Source organism: Siniperca chuatsi, linkage group LG18, assembly GCF_020085105.1.
Source record: "Siniperca chuatsi isolate FFG_IHB_CAS linkage group LG18, ASM2008510v1, whole genome shotgun sequence".
NCBI lineage: Eukaryota > Metazoa > Chordata > Actinopteri > Centrarchiformes > Sinipercidae > Siniperca > Siniperca chuatsi.
In genome coordinates this window covers 16,984,793-17,004,816 of record NC_058059.1, presented here as the reverse complement: position 1 = coordinate 17,004,816, position 20,024 = coordinate 16,984,793, and the positions used below count along the sequence as shown (strand labels likewise).

Genomic DNA, 20,024 nt, shown 5'->3' with positions numbered 1-20,024 from the left:
CAAACCAAAGGCATCATTACAATCTCAGAGTCTGACATGGTCTAAGCCTGATCACATGCTGAGAAATTTAAATGTGATTTTTGTAATGAAGACCTCCAAAATCAGAAATTGGTTCAATTTGCAAAAAATACTAGCCTGCTGTGCGTTTTCCTGAGCTGAGACCCAAGCAGAAGATCATTAAATTAAGTCACATTTTAGACTATAAAAGGTTTAAGAATCACCCACAAGGCTCAGTGCTTACATGTGTTAGTCTTCTTTAATTTAACATTTTTACAAAGTCTCATTTCTGTTTTATTGTATTAGTTGCAGCCCATTCATAACCATCTTGTTAAATAGACCTAAGTAGGTTTGTTTGTGGTAAGTTATTTATGACTATTCTTTTTGACTACGTTATTTAAACAGTATTTGAAGGCTACAATCCTTTATTACAGAAATCAAACGTTTATGGAACAAAGACAGTTTCGGTGAGTTACCAAAGGGATGTAAATACAGAACTTTTATTATTTTGGAACTTGAGCAAGCTGGTGATAAAGCGCGCCGGGACTATTCACTGACAAAAATCTAGATTTTTTTCTTGTTCTTTATCACTTATTATCATTCATTTGCATGATAAAAGCTTAATCGAAACTCCCTTCTCCCCCCGTCCTTGCTGTCCCAGCCCTGCTGCGCGCGACGCGCCACACCTGTCCTGTTTGGTGACTGAGGCAGACAGGTAAGGCTAGAGCTCCGCCCACTGCCAGGTTTCAGTCGGACTTGTTTTGACCAGCTGTTGCTGTCAAAACTTAGTCGCTCCTGTCTAAATTACTACACAGACTTCTGGAGTAAGAACATACACATCATCAGCAACAGCAGCAGCAATCATGCCGAGGCGATCAACGGAGGAGTGGATCCGGTTATCCATGCGCACCCCGGGCATCCTGATCTTCGGGATGGTTTTCGCTCCTTGCGGCTGGATCCTGAACCTGACCGCCACCGTGGCCCCAAACTGGAGGACACTGAACAACATCCCCGGCACCCCACCCGATCAGTTCGTCCAGCAAGGCATCTGGGACAGCTGCAGAGCCACCTCAACCAACACTAGATTGGAGTGCAACCTGCAGGACGCCCAATATTTCAGCAGCCAGATCATCCCGGTCGCCCAGGGTTTGATGGTGGCCTCCCTCATCGTGACTCTAATCGGGCTGGCCGTGGCCATCCCGGGGGTCCGCTGCTGGAAAGACCGCCCTAATTGGATAGTGGCCGGCTTGGGTGGCCTGTTGATCTTCCTCTCAGGCGTCATGACCATCATACCCATCGCCTGGTACACCCACCTACTCAAAGAAGTCGCATCGAAGTTCTCGCTCATAGATGTGCGCGTCGGCTACTGCATCATCCTGGGCTACATCGGCGGGATATTTGAGATCTTGGGCGGCTTGGTCATGTTCATCGGGATCTGCCGTTGCTGCGGAGGTAAGAACCGAGGGGAGACACGGGTTGATGAGATCACGGGCAACCGGTTCAACCACCAGAAGCAGCCACCGAGACGAGTTGATGTGCCAAGCCTGAACCGGGCCAGGAGCAGCTTCGCCAGCAGCAGCGTCGCTTACTCCAAAGACTCCATGGATGATGATGTGTCTTTCCCCCGGGCCAAGAGCCCCCCAGGCCGGACAGTCAACACCTCCTACAGTAACAGACCCTATGATGTCGACTTATAAGAGGCACATGACCAACATCTGGAGACACAACCCCCCCAGGAGAGGAAAACGACCTGAAGACGGACATGATTTGTAAAAGGGACTGAGAGTGGAAAATATTCTAGGAATAAGCAATGTTAATTAGCCTATTCTCAATGACTTTATAACATTACAAATCTAGTCCACTGTAATAAAACTGTGCCTATCTATAATATTCTGGAGTATTGTAGTAATAACAGGAGATACTAATAGCTACCATAAAGTAGGCCTACTTTAAAGTCACCATACACTCATTGTTGAGACCATAAAGGAATATTTATGTTGTACCAAGAGATCAAATATCTTAAATATTATGAAATCACTGTAAACTCACTATTAAATGAAGCTTCCTACTTTAAACACCTCTTTGAATATTACTGTGTTTCATCATTAGGTCAGCAATACTTGAAGGCATACATCTATAATGTTAAATGACGTGTGAGTGACAGAGTGATGGCTGCAGTATAATGTGGCTACAGATGAGACTCATTATGGGCTTAGCTGGGTTATGATTAATGCTAACATTATTATTATACATTACAGGTGTACGCCTCAAGCAATGCAGTTATTGCCATAAAGGTTAAGATGAGATGAACATTATACTGTGAGAAAATGGAAGGAAGTTTGGAAAGTGAAGAATACTGTATTATTGTAACAGAAAAAAACCTACACTGTTTAATAAGCCTGAAGAAAAATGATAGTAGAAGTTTACTGAGGCTGTCTTTTACATTCTGCATATGATGCTGAACTCCATTTGCAAATGCTTCTTTAAGGAAGTTTTTGTATTTTTTCTGTGAGCATAAGAAAATGTATAAATCATTTTCTTATTTTTCTCTCCATTTTTATGTAAATACCATATTGATATGCACTTTACAACTATGGCCAACCTTGTAGGACAACAGGCCACCTGTTGGAAAAAGCATCCTGAGGTGATCAGTATTGTTCTAAACTGCTCTGTGATTCAAGCGCTGTTTATTAAATGTGCACTGTGTTTCCTAATAACAGATGACTGAGTCCCTTTCCTCAACTTAACTCTTTTTGTTTTGCATGGGTGGAGGCAAGTGTAAAAATAGTTGTGGTTATGATGGTAATGCAGTGAGGTTAAATGTTCAACATTATTGTAAAAAAAAATAAAAAATAAAAAAACAAAAACAGGAGTGAAAAAACGGAAATTTGGATGTACATTGATGGACACATTTTGAGTGCGGCATGATGAATGACTCAAACTGACTGATGTTAAATAACCAAAACATCATGTGTATGGGGCTGCAGAAATGTTATAATAGTGCTTCTAGAGCAAGAATCTAAAATGTTCACATGTTAGAGAAGCAAAGTAATTCTATTCTGTGTGATGGCTTCCTTCTGGTTAAGTCATGTAAGAAAGAAAGGGCAGAAGTCATTATGGACACTATTCAAACACACATATAGACAGGTTACATTTTACAGTGATATTTTCCTGTCTTTGCCTCCCCGTCTGCTCAGTCATAACCTCCTAAGTATACAATGTAGCCTGACCGGTCTGAGAGGTTGGTTTCGTTACACATCTTGTCTGACAACATTACCTCTTCTGTTTAAACTGGCTTAACATCTCAAACAAGGCGACACTGTACTGAGAAAGATTGTCCCTTTATAGCTCCTGGTAAGTTTTTGTTTTTAAATTGATCTCCTAGAAATCATGATGCAGTTCTCCCTGCAGGACCTTTTGAATGCCACAGCCAATGACAATTGAGTTAGATGTAGGGTAAGGCGCTTTTTAAAGCAAGGGTTAGCAGTTTTTATGCTGTCAGAGGCTCAGACACTAGAGCAAGGCACTGCCATAATGAGTAGATCAGCTCCTACAGATGAACATACAGAAGAATAGAAACTCAAAAATCTTCAAGACGAACTGCTGGCACAATACTTGTGTTGAAACAACTTTAAAAATAGTGCTTTTAATGACCACTCTGAGTAATGGTTTCTCAGAGTGGTCAGCTGAAATGGAAAGTCCTGCTGATTGGGCATTTTCAAAACCAGTTGACAAAACAGTACAAATTGAAAATTGTCAGAAAAGAAAAGCACAACACTTTTGTAAAGTTTTCAAAGTAGAAGTACACGATAAAGAAACCAATTACAGTGATAGTAGTAATTTCAAATATTTACATTTCACTCTGTAAAGAGAGAAGGTCCTGTTTCATTAGAAAATGTGCAATCAACTGACTTCATTGTTTCCAGGCTCTGATAATGTAGATTCTAAAAAAGTTTTTTTCTGAAAGAGTTTGTGTTGCCCTCTTCAGTCCCACTTCCTCTGAAGTGGTTCTATATGCGGATATGCCTCATTTCCACTGCATGGCATTACACGGCACGGCTCGACTCGCTTGGGACCATTCATTTTTGGTTTTCCATAGGCAAAAGTTGTGGATAGTACCTGGTACTTTTTCGTATGAAATGTGCTATATAAATGAACTTGACTTGATTGAAAATGTCCACATCTTTCAAAATCCACTGCCCCAGTTTGTAACACAGGCTTTCCTCTAAGCCCCCAGATGACATCACCAGGGTTATTTTTGTTAGACTTTAGAAAGCTCCCCTACAGCCACAGAAGACATTATACAACTCTTTTCATGGGCATGCAGCCCTCCCCATGACTATTAAACCTATCAGTAAGTATGTAATCAGTGGAGTCCCCCTTTAATAACTATGCATATAACATAGCACCAACTTTTAAAGTACTGCGGTTTATTTTGCCATTATTTTAATGTGCTACTCCTGTAAAACAAACAAAAGTCTGCTCATTAATAGTTAAAGCAGGTGTTGACATAGTGTCGTCCGCACGGCAGATCCATCCTGTTCCTTGTTGTAGCAGATACATACTGTATTTTCTCCTATCATAATAAATAATTAAGAATGTTAGCTAGTCAGCTTGCATATTTGCAGATCAGTCATTCCCCACTTTCGGTTCCTGTTGCGTTCCGTAAACACTGAAGCTGATACCAGAAGAGGTTAAACAGGCAGCAGTGTTTTGGTGTGAGCACCACACACACACACACACACACACACACACACACAGCGGTCTGTTTTCAGTGTTAATACACCCTAGAGCAGCTTGTGAGAACATCGTAACAACTTAGCAATGATTTTAAAGTGTCAAAGCCATTATTTTGTAGCATTTTTAATATTATCAGACTATTAAACAGCTTTTACTTATAGGACAATAGTTGTGACAAGCTAGCGGCTAGCATAGCTGCAAACAGTAGCTATTGACAGTCTGATGAGGATTCACACTGGACAAACAGACTCAGAGCTGTAAATCGTAAATTGATGCTAAGTATTGAAATAAAGAGCTATAGTTGTTCTTGCCTTGTCTTTCACTGTCATTTTGACCAAAAGAAACAAAACTTCATCATGTCAATAACTCTGATGACTTTATTTATACGAAACTTTATTTGTACAGTGGTTATGTATACACTGATTTGTTGGGGTTTTTGTACATTTTATTTGAAAGCTGGTGAATGTACAATACAATATATACAGTAGAAAAAGTGTATGTGCGTTAAAGGTATTGTAGTCGTATATTACAATAAATTAACTAAATACAGTTCCTCATGTTAATCAGTGTGCACTAACTGACTGATTCTGAGAGTGAGTGACTTTATAATTAAAAACTACACATGCCATTGAAATAGCCCATGAGAACAGACATCTTTGACAATTGCAGGGGCATGGACAGACAAATCAGTTCATGCCCAGACTCAGCTTGTTCCTTATTTGCAAAGCTAGTCCTTTACAGAGCTGACATGAAAACAGGATGCAAGAAATATGCAGTTGTCAAAATATCGCCCAAAATCATGATTAAAAGTCAATGCTCAGTAGTTACATGCAGCTTGCTGATACAAGTCTGACTACATGAATTCCTTCTATTCCAGCAACACAAAAACAGAGAGAAAGACAAGAATATAAAAAAAGTTATGCAACTCGCTAATGCAATTAATAGTTACAAAAAAGGCATATAAAACATAGTAGTGAATTCAGCGAGTAGTGTAGAAAAAAAACAGCACAAAAAAGCACTTTACACTGGCTACATCCCCGAGAGTAACTTTGTTAGTAGTAAGTCAAATCACGTAGGATGACCACTGTCTTGCCTTGCTTTTGAGACATCAAAGCTAGGCAGCACAGAGGTTTATTTGTGACAAAATAAATCTGAGAGTTGAGATTGCAGAGAGCACAGGGTCTCCTTTATAAGCACACAGACAGTACACACGAACCAAAACGCACAATGTGGTAAACTAGGAGGAAATCTAGGGACGCAACTGCTTTTGCAAACTTAAGCATAAAAACTTGCTTTTTGAGGAGTCTGTTCTGTCGGATCTCAAATCCCAATTTGCAGATCACCTCAAATAACAAATCGAAGACCCTTTTTGTTTTCATTCAGACGGAAAGCAGAGATAAAGAAGGACAGTGACGTGTAGGTGCTTTTCTGTTCTGGGCATTGAAATCGGATCATTTTCAACTGGGAGCAAACCAGATGCTTCCCACACAAACAAACACACAAAGAAATCTCGCAGGAGGCTATATCCTTTAAAGTTCTATTTTTCCATCATCAAATGATATATTTAAAACATCATTACTGGAGTGAAGTTGTGTCACTGTTAACCCCGTTAAAGCTCAGTTCATCAGTTCAGTATTTGAGTTTTTGGGATGCCTCAGCATCAGCTGTAGAGTAGTTGCCACAAGTCAGCCATCAAAAATAGTAGATGTGATTCCCTTTTTACAAAATTCACACAAGATTCAACAAACTGCGCTGTAAGCTTGCTGCTGAAGGATGCTGATGGAAGCTCAATAGTGTCACTATCCACAGTGTCATAGTTTACCTGGATGAAAATGAGAGAGTAATTATTTTTTGTTATTTATTTTTATGTCTCAGAAAAGTTTCTGGCCTCCACATTTAGACACAGATTTAAGGTGTGTGAGTTAAAGGTATTCTGTGGTGTTTTTGACCACTAGTAGCGCTATGGAGCAATGTTTTTATGAGTGGGGACCCGTTGTGTTTTTCTTTTTTTGTATCGCGATAGCGTGTACATGCGGGCAGCGCGCTACACATCCTGCCTTTACACAGACAGTGGCGGTAACACACCAACAACCGTAGCAATGTGCAAACAAAGGCAGTGAAGAAGAAGACTGCTAGCAAGCAGACATGGATGTAAATAGTTTACACACAATGCCTTTTAGTGAGAAACGCTGAACATAAACATATCTTGTGTTGGTGTACAAGAAAACTCCACAGGGCACCTTTAACTATGGTAGTTTCAGGAGTTAGTTTATGTGTTGTAATTAATGTTTGGTGAAGTAATTTTTCCTTAAAACATTTTTTTATTGAAATTATGATACTTTTATACACTTTACATTCTATACTTACAGACAGATATCTATACTCAAATGTGATTCCCAGATAATAACTCATTTTGGAAATGTATATTTCCAGCCGAATGCCTACCTCAGATATAATAGCGATTTATCTACATTACACAACAACGTTGAGGCCATGTTTTGCTGCCAGATGTCTTCTGTGGACAACAGACAAAAACATACATTTAATCAGTGAACATTTTCTCCTCTTATGTTGCAGATGAAACCCTTATCATTCATGAGGGATGACGTGTTTACAAATGTAAACAAAATTAATCTATTCTATCCGATCCTATGTTGATGAAGTTTCTGTTGAGGGGAATAGTATACCATTTCGGGACAGAACGCCTTTTTGTTTTCTTTTCATGTGAGATGAGAGGATCAATATCAATCTCTTAAATCATGGTGTTGGAGTCACACATACTGTAGTTAGCTTGGCTAACTACAGTATGTAGCCTGTACATAAACAGCCTGTACATAAACAGAAATGTAAAAATAGCAATTTGTGATTTTAGAGAGTTATGTGCTGGAACTTCTTGACGATCAAATGTTTATCCATTCGCTCAGAACTTCTGTATAATAATAATTATAATAAATAATCAAACTGTATTTATAGAGCATTTATCAAAACAAAGTACAAATTGCTTCACAACAAGAGAAATAAAATACCACAGTGAATGACAAAATATTGAAAAATAAAATACATAAAATACACAAAAGCAATAAAATAAACAATAAAATAAACAGCCAGTTCAGGTAAAATCAGGATATGCTTTCAGATAAAAATGTGTAGTAATGTATAGCGTCTCCGGCTATAGCGTGGGTTGCCAGATACGGTCGGTGAGCACAGGTTTTGGCTTTTGTCTCTGTACGGCACGATATTGTACCAAACCCGGCAGCCTCACTGTGAAGACAAGACTACAGGAAGCTGCAAACCTTCACTTCGTCCGGCTGTTTTTGCCAAGAAATGGTTCCAGTACCAAACCGTGCGTTCAGACCGCTGCCAGCGAGAGCTTAAAAATTAGCTCTGGCTGCTCTGCCAACAACGTTGTAGAAAGGTTCGTGGACGCTCTGATGTAGATGAAATATGAGGCAAAGTTTGTTCGAACGCTTGGTAACAAAATATAAGCGCGGGACTTCTAAATTCCGATTTGTTGAACCGCGTCATAGCTCATTTCCATAACGTTGCCCGGACTTCAACAGCCCTCGCTGTCCAAGACGCTGCACCGTCTGTATGTGAGCTGGCGGTGAGCAACAGCTCACATACAAAATGAATAACTTGTGGCCACTTTGACACTCTCGCCGGCGGCGGTCTGAACGCACGGTAACTCCCGCTATCAACAAACACTCAGTTTTACAATTCTGTTTGAGTTCAAACTGAAATCAGGATAAAACATTTTTGGTTGGCATTGCCCTTGGCTGCGGTTGACTGACATTTGGGGGGAAAGAGGGGTCTGCAGCTGATTAACTGCCTGTGTGGCCTTTGGAATTGAAGTGACTGAAACTATTTCTACAGATATTGCCCTAATTGAATTACTAGTACCGAAGTTGTCAGTCGAAACCAAAAACTCACTCACTTCCCTCATTCCCAGGGGAACACTAATGTAAGAGGTGCTGTCATTGCAGAAAAATAAATGTCTTCTTGCTTGTAATTACAATTTTGACCAAATAAGAATAGCCTACAAGTCAAAACAAATACCAAAAATTTCTTAGCAAAAATTTATTTTAGTTTCAGTTCAACTTTCCACAAACAGGATACGTGTTAGTCAGAGAGCTTGTTGCGCATATTTTTTCATTTCACAGCTAGGCTAGCTGTTTCCAGTCATTATGCTAAGCTAGGCTAACCACGTCCTGAATCCAGCTTAGTTTTTAACACACAGACAACACTGATGTCATTCTTCTCCTCTCACTCTCGAAAATAAAGCAAACAAGCGTTTTCCCCAAGAAGCTGAACTATTCCCTAAGAACAACAAACGGAGAAGCTTTCAATGGAAACACACCTCTGATATATTTCAGTACCTGCGCCTGTTGTTTTGCTTCTGCCTTATCTTGGCTAAGATGAAAGCGAGGATCAGCAGCCCGATGACAATGGCCAACACACTCAGGGTCAGCGGTATGCTTAACGCCCCATTGACCGTATTCTCGCAGGATTCGCCCCGGTAGCCCAGCTTACAGTCACACAGCAAAATGGTGCCGCCACCAGGAGGAGCCACACAGACACCGCGGCCATTGCACTTAGTCTCTCCACAGGTGGGCTGGCTGTGGTCGATGCCTCTTGGTTGGGTAGGGGGGAAAGGGGTGGACATCGTAGAGGAGGGACAAAACACTATTAAGGGGGGAGTGATAAGTGGGAGGAGAATAGGAGAGGTGGGAGATGAATGGAAGGAAGCCGCACCCTGAAACACAATAAGGAAACATGACAAAGAGGAGACACAGAGCCTTTTCTGTAGGATAACTCAAATGGATATCCTGAGCTCAGGCTCAATCAAAAATGTCTGCAAGTATGTCTTTTAGCTGTCTTCCTTTAAGTCAGTTTAACTCCGGCTAAGTGGTAATTGGCCTAAGTTTTGTTACAAACCAGGAATCTGATTCACTGACTGAACAAATCAGAATTTGTCACAACTTATGCGATTATTTCTGCACTGCAACATTCAGTTTATCACTTTTCTTCATATTATGTATCATAAATGAACACACACTGCAGCGACCATTTGACTCTTCCAACACTGAGGAAAAATAAGCATTGCAAATATTCTGTGAAAAGCCTTGTGGGTTTGGCACATGTTGTCAGACCTAACACTGTGAGCTCTCACTCTGTGTTAGAGCCTGAACGTTTGGGAATAGGACAGCTTCTTAGTTGACTGATTGTGTATTTTCAACAAAACTATTGTCACTGCCAAGATACAGCATGGACCTATGAGCTGCTTGTGTGGCGTCTCGCCCTCAGACTTATTTTACTTTTAAATCATCACATACAGATGAGCAAACTGCCTAACTGCAGGAGCACAATAGTGTAAGAAACTATTTGAAGGATTGCACATCTTGCATCTTGCCTTAAAAGACTTTTTTTTTTCCACTTTCCACATGAGAAACACAAGGAAGTGCAACTTCACTTGTTTCATCAACAACATCAGGTGTACAGAGACTGAACAGGTTATATTGACAAAATAAATGCATGCTGAAGGAGACAGTATGATCCAACTGAACCTAAAACACTGAACAGTGCAGTACACATCCACAAAGAGACTGCATGCATAAAAAGAGCAGGATAATATGATGTTAATATGCCTGCAGTACCTGTGACATATCAAAATACGACAAAATGAAAAACTACTCACAAAAGCAAAGAATGCAGACCTGGCGTCTTAAAATGCAGCCAGTGGAGCTTTAAGTTTTGTTGTAGGGTCGTCCAAGTGTCTGCGTGTGTACTAAAGGTCCTTGGTCTTTGAAAAAGAATTTGAAGTTTCTCTCTCAGTGAGGGAATCTGCAACAAAAGGAACGAGAGAAGAGGAAGAAAGCCAAGACTCTGAATACCTGCCTGTTTTTTTCCCCCATAAGCGCACACACACACGTATAACATCCCCTCCCACTTCCTCCGCCTTATCTTTAAATGGGCTGAGTCATATACACAAATATCCCTGACAGTGCTGTAGCAACTTTCCATTTCATAAGGAGAGCGCAAACTAGTCTTTTGCTTCAGTTAATTGCTGACTCATGCTGACACAGACAACTCAAAGCTTTGGCATCCCTGGGAAAAATAAATGTCATTTGGGTGGCACCTTTCAGACAACGTCACATTAAATAAACATGCAGGGTGCCAAATAAGGAATAGTACAGACAAATAAGATGTGACAAAGAAAAATAAAGATTTCATATAAAATGTCCTATAAAAAATGTTAAATATGGCATTGATTTGACCATATTAAACATCTCACTTTTCCGGATATTTGAAGGCCAAATCACAAACACACATGCACGTTCACACACCCTCACCCTGAAAGGGCTATTATACTGAAATACAGTTGGGTGTGTGCCAGACTAGCTGGGGATGGAAGGAGGGGAGGGCAAGTTAGAACAAGACTCAGCTGGCAAGACCTGACAAGATTGACATGTCTGTGTAACATGCAGCACTTCTTAAGTCTGTTGTGGAGAAAAACATTAGACAAAAATGTTCGGCAGTTTTGACACGAGAGGATTGTTCAAAACAAATAGTTTGAGGAACCGAAGGGACTTGGGAGCATAGCTGAATACAATGATGGAATTAGACAGGGTGCGATCTGGTCTCAGGTCTCTAAAGATCCAACATATGCATTTAATTCATAACATGCATAAATTAAAAAGGTCAAAATAAAAAAGGTTGCAATTTTTTTTTTAAGGTTATTGGGCTTTTGGGCAGGGTGAGGAGCTCAGATATCCAAAAGGAGCTCAGTGCAGAACCGCTGCTTTGTGGTTTGGGCATCTGATCATGATGCCTCTCCAGATGCTTCCCTGCAAAGCTGGGAGGAGACCACAAGGCACACCAGAACATGCTGGAGGGACTGCATATCCAGTCTCGCCTGCGAGCGCCTTGGGATTTCCCAGGAGGACAGTATTTCAGTAAAGCTTGTGTTAGGGATAAGATGAATTGGCACCTATTTAGCATGTATAATCAGTATACACAACATGTAATAAATGGTTCATAAGACACTATAATAGGTACACCTAAACAATGGGAAATATTAGCACAATTTGAGATGTAATAAAGCTTTAACAATATGATCTTAAGACCTTGGACTTTGCTTTATTTGCATAAAAGAAACACCTGTGTGAATATTGAGTTAAGTCTTAGACTGTTTGGTTATTTTCAATTTTTGAAGATGAAGTGCAGCTCTTGCTTTCCCGTCAAGGCTTACTGATTATGGCTGAAAAACATTTCCTGATTTCCAGTATAGTCCAGTTTACACAATGCTGAAAGACGCTGTGTCAACTCTTTAATCACTATACACATGGTGACATGAGTTTGTCTTAGTTGCCTCAGGAAGATTCTAAGTAGAAGATTTTAAGTAGAGAGAAGAGTTGGTTTGAAAGGGGAGTCAAAGAAGCCATTTTTGTGAAAAAGAAAACCCCTCTTTAAAGAGAAATGGTGGTCTGAGATTCAATTTGCCAACCATTTACCACAGTGTATTAACACCATGGCCAAGCCAATCATATGCTAATCATGGTACTTAACAGTGATGAGGGTGGTGCAGCCAGAAAACAATAGGCCTTATTACTGGGCCAGTGTGAGACAGAGTCAAGAGGACCATGCGTGACTTCTAAATTATGTTCACACCCCCACACCGGTTTGTAGGTACAGTATAGGTGGAAAGATATTTATGTATCACTAAGGTAAGGGGTAAGTGCCCTGTAACAAACAACATAAATCCAGTTTAAAGACTAGTTGCACATGTCCAACGAAACAAGACACTCCATTTCTGTATCAAGAATAGGACCGGAGATGTTGACGATTAAGAGAATAGTCATTTTTCATTCACTTTGTCTTGTTCTTACTGCCTTTCAGCTTTGCAGGTCACACATAAAGCAGTAAAACCATGCATGCACATGCCTTAACTATCTCAAGTTTGGTAGAGATAGACAGGTGGAAGTATGAAAACAAAGGCATCTTTCATGGAAAATATATTTGTGGAACCAAAATGTCACAAGGAAGCATTTGGTTCGGAACTGGTATCAGATTACATAAGAGCCACAGACTAAAGACATCAAATGTCAAAAAAAAAAATTGTAGATCTGTTATCTAGAATTACCATTCTGATCTAAATATCAAAATAGTCAAACCAAACAAGTCTAAATAAATACAAGTGGCACAGTCACACACTAGACAGTAAGGAGACAATAATAAACACATAGGAATTAGCAGACAAGCTCCGTTATGACAACACTGAAACTGTCACTACAGGAGCATTAGTAAGATACACACACACACACACATACATAGGGGTTGAAGAAACACTAAGTAACATCAACACACTTCCAAACAATGACAGGTAGAGACAGAAAGGCAGAGAGATGGTGATATATCTGGCTGCCTTAAAGTCAAGGGTTGTGTTGGGGAAATATCCTAGGATGTGACAATTCCTCACATTTGTTGTATGTTGTTGGATCATCTCATCGCTTTATTAAACAAAGTACAAAATTAATGTAATTCCGTCTATGTTCCCAGAGTCTACACTACAAATAGTATCCTGCTGTGCAAGCTCTGCATTGTATTGCAGTGTCCATGTAGACGCTGGTGTGAAACGGAGCTGTCAGCTGGAGGTCTGCTGTCCTCCAGTATGGCTGAGAATCAGTAGCTCATTAGTAGAACAGCTGATGGGAAACAATGTTCACACATGAAAACTACAGAAGAAATCTTCAAGATGCATTTAACTGTACCTAGAGTTATGTTGGATACAAGCACCCATAGCTAAACATATTTACTTCTTCAAACAAACTGAACTGTATGTTAATAAAGCAGCACGTAATGCAGTTAAAATATACCCCTCTTGCGAGTTGCATGTCAGTCAGCTTGCTTTCTGTAAATCGAACATCAAGATTGTAAGTGCAACTTTAGGGCCGTAAGCCCTTTAGTCACATTCTGTAAATAATTTAAAACACAAGTTCAACCCAAAGTTGTCTCAAGTACAAAGACATGCAGTCGGCACCAGCCACATCATTGAAAGCTTTGAGGTCAAGTATAACAAATCTCCACCAGTGGCACTTCCTGACTCGTGCATTGTTTGCAGTGAATTGAACACATTTGTGTTCAGACATGTTCAGATATCCATACCAATAAAACATGTTGTGTCTAAACTACAAAACAAACTTCAAAATGATCAACTATTTAGGAAACAAACTGATACAGAATGAAATTGCTGGAATTTAGGAGGCTAATAAACAAAAACAAGCTTTGCTTACAAATGACCAATATACTGGGATAGTCATACCTGATTTTAACCAACAAGAACCTTCGTAAGTTATTGTCCTTGTTAAAAGAGACTGAAACAAGCCGAGAGTGGTTTTTGGTTCTTTATCACTTTTATTACACCAAAAGACAGTCTCCATCAGCATGTTTTAAATTCAGCACTGCAAATGCATCCTCAGACATTACTGATGTCTGCAGCGTTCAGAGTCGTAATGAAACCAACCCTGCAAATAAAGTGTAACAATCCACAGCATCAGTCCCCAGGTGTTTACTGGATGAAATATTTCAGAATACTGAACTTCTATTTGAGCTGTAGTGACTTTAACGCTAGCGGGGGGTTCTTCACATCTACTGGGGACTCCAGCTCCTGGGGAGAAGAAAAGATCATACATTTTTCCCCTTAATTTATAAAATAGAGCATAAACATTCATCTGAAATCTTGCCAACTAATGAAGGCATAACATTACTTTAGAAATGTACCCAATTTAAATAGGAATTAGAAGACAAAGGCCTATCTGGAAATGTACTTGCTATACAGTGCATACAGAAAGTTTTCAGACCATTTCAAGTTTTCTATATTCTGTTATGTTTCAGACTCTTAAAATTGATTAAATTAATTTTTCTCAAACACAATATTCAACAATGATAAAGCCAAAAATCAGGTTTTTGGAATGTTTTGTTAATTTATTAAAAATAAAAAAAGACTTAATTATGAGTATTCAGACCCTTTGTTATGACACCCGCAACTGAGCTCTGGTGCATCAATGGTCCTTGAGATGCTTTTACAACTTGATTGAGTCCCCCGGTGCCTAACTGAATGCAGCGGACCTAATAAAGAAAAGCACACCTGTCTATAGAAGGTCTCACACTATGAATGAGATCCAGAGTTCCTTTATGGAGATGGGTGAGCCTGACAGAAGGACAACCATCAGTGCAGCACTCCACCAATCCGGCCTTTATGATCGATTGGCCTGACCGAAGCCATTCCTCACTATTAAAAAAAAAATAAAAATAAAAATAAAAAAAAGGTACATGACAGCCCGCTGGGAGTTGCCAAAAAGGCACCTGAATGACTGAGACCACGAGGTCTGATGAAATGAAGATTTAACTATTTGGCCACAATTCCAATGGCATGTGTGGATGAAACCGGGCACAGAGCATCACCTCATTGACACCATGCCTACAGTCAAACACGGTGACAGCATCATGCTGTGGGGATGTTTTTCAGCAACAGGGACTGGGAGCCTAGTCAGGATAGAGGGAAAGATGGATGCAGAAAAATAGAACAATCCTTAGTGAAAACCTTTTCCAGAGTGCTCAGGATCTCAGGCTGGGGTGAAGGTTTACAGTTCAATAGTGGCCCAGCCAGAGTCCGGACCCGAGTCCAATAGAGATCTGAAAATGGCTATGCACTGAAACTCCCCAACCAACTTGGTGGAGCTTGAACGATTCTGCCAAGAAGAATGGGAGAAATGTCCAAAAGAAAGGTGAGCCAAGCTTGTTGGATCACTTCCAAGAAGACTTGAGGCTGTCATTGCTGCCAAAGGTGCTTTAACCAAGTACTAAGTGAAGGGTCTGAATACAGTATGTAAATGGAATATTTCAGTCTTATTTTTAATAAATTAAAACAAATCTGTTTTTTGCTTTGTCATTGTGGAGTATTGCGTTTAGATTGATCAGAAAGAAATATGCACTCTATAAAAAAGGGTGTAGAAACGATCGCTTAAGCACAAAAAGAAACTTTGGAATGTATATCCATGCAAGGTTGTATTGAGAGGAACTATGATTAGCATAAATTACATAATATCAGGATAATTCTTTGTTAATGAAGAACAGGAAAATAATCTATAGTGTTGCAACTTTGTTTTGCAAGTTTGAGACAACTGATAACTATTTTACAAACTTTTGGCCAGTTTTAAAAGAAAGTTTGAAGAAAATGAAAGGGAATTTGATATTTCTAAATTAAAATAACATACACAACAATTAATTCTGTATATTTAATTGGCCTAAAAAAGTTACTCCAGTCTGAGTTGCATGTCTATCAGAAACTCTAAGAGTCTATGACTGGATGTCATATTGGTGACCAGTATTTCAGGAGTAAACTGCGTAAGCAATTGTCAAATTGACCAGCTGGTTTAGTGTAAAAATAAGCCACATTAATGGTTCATATTCTTAAATTCAGAAATATCCGCTCATTTATACAAGTGAATTTCCACTCAGCTGCATGAGGTTTTACCTCAGAGTCTGAATCGTAGTGTTCACATGACAGGCCCATGTTGGCCATCAGAGTTTCTTTCTCCACGGATCTGCTTCTGATGGATGCCCAGGCTCTCCTGTTCAATTCAAAAAGAAAAAAAAAAAAAAAAAGCCACAATTTAATTTTCTACATAGGTCACTTAAGCCTTGTTCAGACTGCCAGCCCAAATCCAAATCCGTTTTTTGGCATATCCAGATTGTATCCAGACTGATTTTAGAAAGACTGTACAGCAAAACACCATATGCAATGCGATTTGTGCAAAATCGGATCCAAGCCACATTTGGAGGTGGTTTGAAATGCGATTCCAAATAGGATTTATACAAATGCATCTCAGTCAACTGAAATTCAAATTGTGTTGCGTCACTCGCAACTTGACACACAGCGACGACATCAAATCCAGAGTGACTGAAGTGCATCAGAGCGGTTCAGCAGAATCCATGCTGCTACTAGCAGAGCGGTATGGAGGACAGCGCAGACAACAGTCTGGACAGACGCTGAAATAAATTGTCCGCTGGCAGGTTTGGAGGGGGGGCGCTTCTGTACAGGCAAAGCTGGAACTTACCGGAAGCGTACGTAGTTACTGACGCCACAGCAACCCATGCAGAAAGGTTGGAGATATCTGCACACACAAATCCAATCACTTGCAAATAACAGTGCAGACAGTCTGTCTTAAAGATCTGATTTGAGAAACATCTCATTTGTTGCAGTCTGAACAAAGCCTTAGTTACATAGCACACAGTTCTGAAGTGGTGTATATGTCATGCCAGGGTGCAAAATAAAACAATCTTCCTCGTGGTCAGTACCTTTTAGCAAAAATAAAAGCAGCAGCCATCAATACAGCAATGAGGCAGAACACGCCCAGCACCACAGCCACGTGGCTGTGTCCAGTCTCTGTCTCTTGACAGAACTCTCCCTTGTAACCAGTCATACACTGGCAGCGAGTGGTTTTGCCTTCTGTGATGCAGTTGCCGTGACTGTTGCAGTGTTGGAGATCACAGGATGTAGAGTCTTCAACTGAAAGAACAGAGTTCTTTTGGGCGTTGGGGTGAGGCGAGGATGAAGACTGGGGAGGGCGGCCATCGCTGGCTTTGGTCCTGAAGGAGGCAGAATTTGTGTTTGGACCTGAAGAGAAAGTCAATGTTAGTGAGATTGGAATTGCTGTAGTTTGAATCGAAAAAAGGGTCTATAATGACTGATGGTGGTCAAAACATGGATGTTGCGTAGGCTTAAATTTGAACACTCAATTTTGTCTTGAGTTTAACTAAACAAAGTAGGTAACCTTGTAATTTTTACTGGAGGAGGTGAATGAAAAAAACTTCACTGGATTATTATATTACATCATCTACCCTGGCTACAGTTCCTTTTACCAAGTTGGGTAATTAAAGATTGGGTTATTTCAGGGGGAAATATGATTTGAGATTGTTCAAGTAACAGATTTACTGGTATTGATCAACCCCATGCCAGAGACTGAAAAGTCTTATTCTTGTATTTGGGTCACAAAAACGCTGAAAACTCACAGTCCTGTTCATCCGACTGGTCTGGACAGTCCACATGTCCGTCGCAGAACTTGCTACTGCTGATGCACTTGTTACCATCAAAGCAGGATTCTTCCCCAGTGGGGCAGTCGGGAAGCGGGGCACAGGAAGTGGAATTGACAGAGTAGAAGCCCTGCCCGCATTTACACGTCCTACCTCCAGGATAGGACAGACATAGATGGACGCATCCGCCGTTGTTGTTAGAGCAGCTATTAGTTCCTGGAGGAAACGGGTAAAAGAGGATTAGCAAATTAAGCAACGCAAAACCTTTACTGTCTCTGGGAGGAAATTAAAGTGACCGCTTTTCACACTTAAATAATTTTGATGCTTCTTTATTTTATTTGCTCATGCGTTATTATTCTAAAAAGGTAGAATTTCAAGTGGATAGGGAGAGACTCCACACCATTTATTGTTTATATTTTAATAAGATCCTCATTAACTTCCACTATGGTTGCTAGTTTTCCTGGAGTTTATAGACAAGACAAACAAATGTATCTCAGTTTTACACGATAATGTTCTGTCGTGGGTAAATAGCTTCCCTTTTGTCTACATATGATTGCTTGTATTGTACAGTGCTGTGGGAATAACAATGGCAGACACTACACCATCCATTACCACTCCTCCCATCAATCAATATACTCTTATGGCTATATATATACACAAATCAGGGCCTCCTGGCTGTGTGTAATGACATAATGTGCTTTGGCACTGTAAGGACACTTCCAATGCCAGACTGAGAAAGTGAGTCTGGTTAGTGTCCAGGAAATGTGAAACAGAGGTGTGTCAACATTTGTCAATGGATTACTGTGAAGGAGGGCTTCTGGATGTATGAAAATTAAATTGTTTTGAAATATTGTGCAAAGACTTCATATTTCTGTTTTCTCTTTGCTGTGTTTGACATGACTGGGTTTTAAATACGGGATAAGATAATATGCACTTGAAGTTTTAAAAATTTGTGAGGCTACTTGTGTACCTGCAGTGTATTCAAAAAGTCTTCAACTACCGAGAACTCTTGTTTCATCAATAAACACATTTGTCAAATTTTGAACTAGACAAAGTTTAGTTTTAATATTTAGAGTAAATTATGAGTCAGATTTGTTGTGCACATCCACAGTATCACTTCAATTTTAGTTTTAGCAGGTAATGTGTTTGCAGAATGTGATAACTACTTTATTCTAGCACTAAAGCATTCAAGTGTGCATCTTGTAATGTAACAGTATGATTGTAGTAGCATCTTTGATTCAGATGCTGCTTTACTGGTTATGAAGCTAATTATGAAGTTGGTTTTAATAAGAGCATTATACTGTATATTTTAAGTATTTGTATTAGTAATTGTAGCTCCTTTTGTAGACATACCATTAGGAGGGAAAAAATATTTTTAGTTAGTTATCCATGTGTCGTTAACATAAAAGAAAACACTTTGCATTGAAACAGCATTTTGCATATGTATGCTTAGACTGCAAAAGTGTGTGACAGGTCAAGAGAAAAAGCAAGAGGGAGTGTCGTCCCACTGCAGCACACACAGTAACAGGTTGGGATCTCCCACAGCTTGCCAAGCCCCATCTCTCTGCAGGTATCGCATCACTGTCATCTATTCAACTCAAACTGAGCCTAAATGAGTCTTTTCATTCAGCCCAGAGTGTCCGATAACACACCTTTTCTGCTTCACCTTCTTGGGTGAAATAGAAAGCAAAGTTGAGGTGAAAATATAAGTGTGCAGATGGTGTAATTCCTGATGGTTTGGTGTGCTTTTGTTTTAAATTAAGCTGACAGTGTGCTGCAAGCCTGTTGGTTAGCATTACAAACCTGGGCAGGAATTAACGCATTATGTGAAAGGATTTCAATGTTGAGCTACTTTCACCGGCCAAACAGCTTGCTTTTAATCCATCAGAATCTCCACATGATGTATGTCATGGTTGCATGTTCAAGTGGTTGTGAAACTGGCGTTACCACATTGCTGACTTACCAGCAGTTGGTTTAATAGGTTACTTACAACATAGTTGCATGAAACTTACATGTTGTGATTCATGCTAATCCCTTTTCCTGCCTTAAATATTGGGACAGCATCTCTGGAGAAACTTGTTTCTCTAGACAGGACTTTAGGTGTTCTGACCTGTCTGTTCTCAGCACTATGATGTTCTGTGCTACTGTTTGGGTACCAACTTTGTACAGTATTTATTTATATATTTTTTTAACCT

The 20,024-nt window shown here is 39.9% G+C and overlaps 2 protein-coding genes and 1 long non-coding RNA gene across 7 annotated transcripts in view; 1 reads left to right on the top strand and 2 right to left on the bottom strand.

The window, feature by feature from the left end:
• The first annotated feature begins 698 nt into the window (after positions 1–698).
• cldn23.1 (claudin 23.1) lies at positions 699–2,714 on the top strand. Its single transcript, XM_044173768.1, has one exon. It carries the CDS (start codon positions 861–863, stop codon positions 1,692–1,694), a length of 834 nt encoding a protein of 277 aa, XP_044029703.1. The 5' UTR covers positions 699–860; the 3' UTR covers positions 1,695–2,714.
• Positions 2,715–5,091: 2,377 nt separating this feature from the next.
• On the bottom strand, positions 5,092–11,813 carry LOC122865399. 3 transcript variants are annotated; one of them, XR_006375471.1, is made up of 4 exons: positions 10,433–10,716; positions 9,114–9,490; positions 7,183–7,252; positions 5,092–6,559 (listed from the first exon to the last, which is right to left on the bottom strand). It is a non-coding gene; the product is annotated as an uncharacterized LOC122865399 (long non-coding RNA). The 3 variants fall into 3 exon arrangements; XR_006375472.1 differs by having other exon boundaries at positions 7,183–9,490; positions 10,433–10,936; XR_006375470.1 differs by having other exon boundaries at positions 5,092–9,490; positions 10,433–11,813.
• Positions 11,814–14,125: 2,312 nt separating this feature from the next.
• LOC122865396 (low-density lipoprotein receptor-related protein 2-like) overlaps positions 14,126–20,024 on the bottom strand; it is a 30,135-nt gene continuing 24,236 nt past the window's right edge. For 2 of the 3 annotated variants that reach the window (XM_044173765.1, XM_044173767.1), the window contains 5 exons: positions 17,809–18,045; positions 17,095–17,413; positions 16,854–16,910; positions 16,271–16,367; positions 14,126–14,401 (listed from right to left, as the gene is read on the bottom strand). In XM_044173765.1, coding sequence (XP_044029700.1) covers positions 14,336–14,401; positions 16,271–16,367; positions 16,854–16,910; positions 17,095–17,413; positions 17,809–18,045 — 776 coding nt within the window. In that variant the 3' untranslated portion in view covers positions 14,126–14,335. The remainder of the gene's footprint in view (positions 14,402–16,270; positions 16,368–16,853; positions 16,911–17,094; positions 17,414–17,808; positions 18,046–20,024) is intronic. The other variant, XM_044173766.1, reaches the window with a different exon arrangement.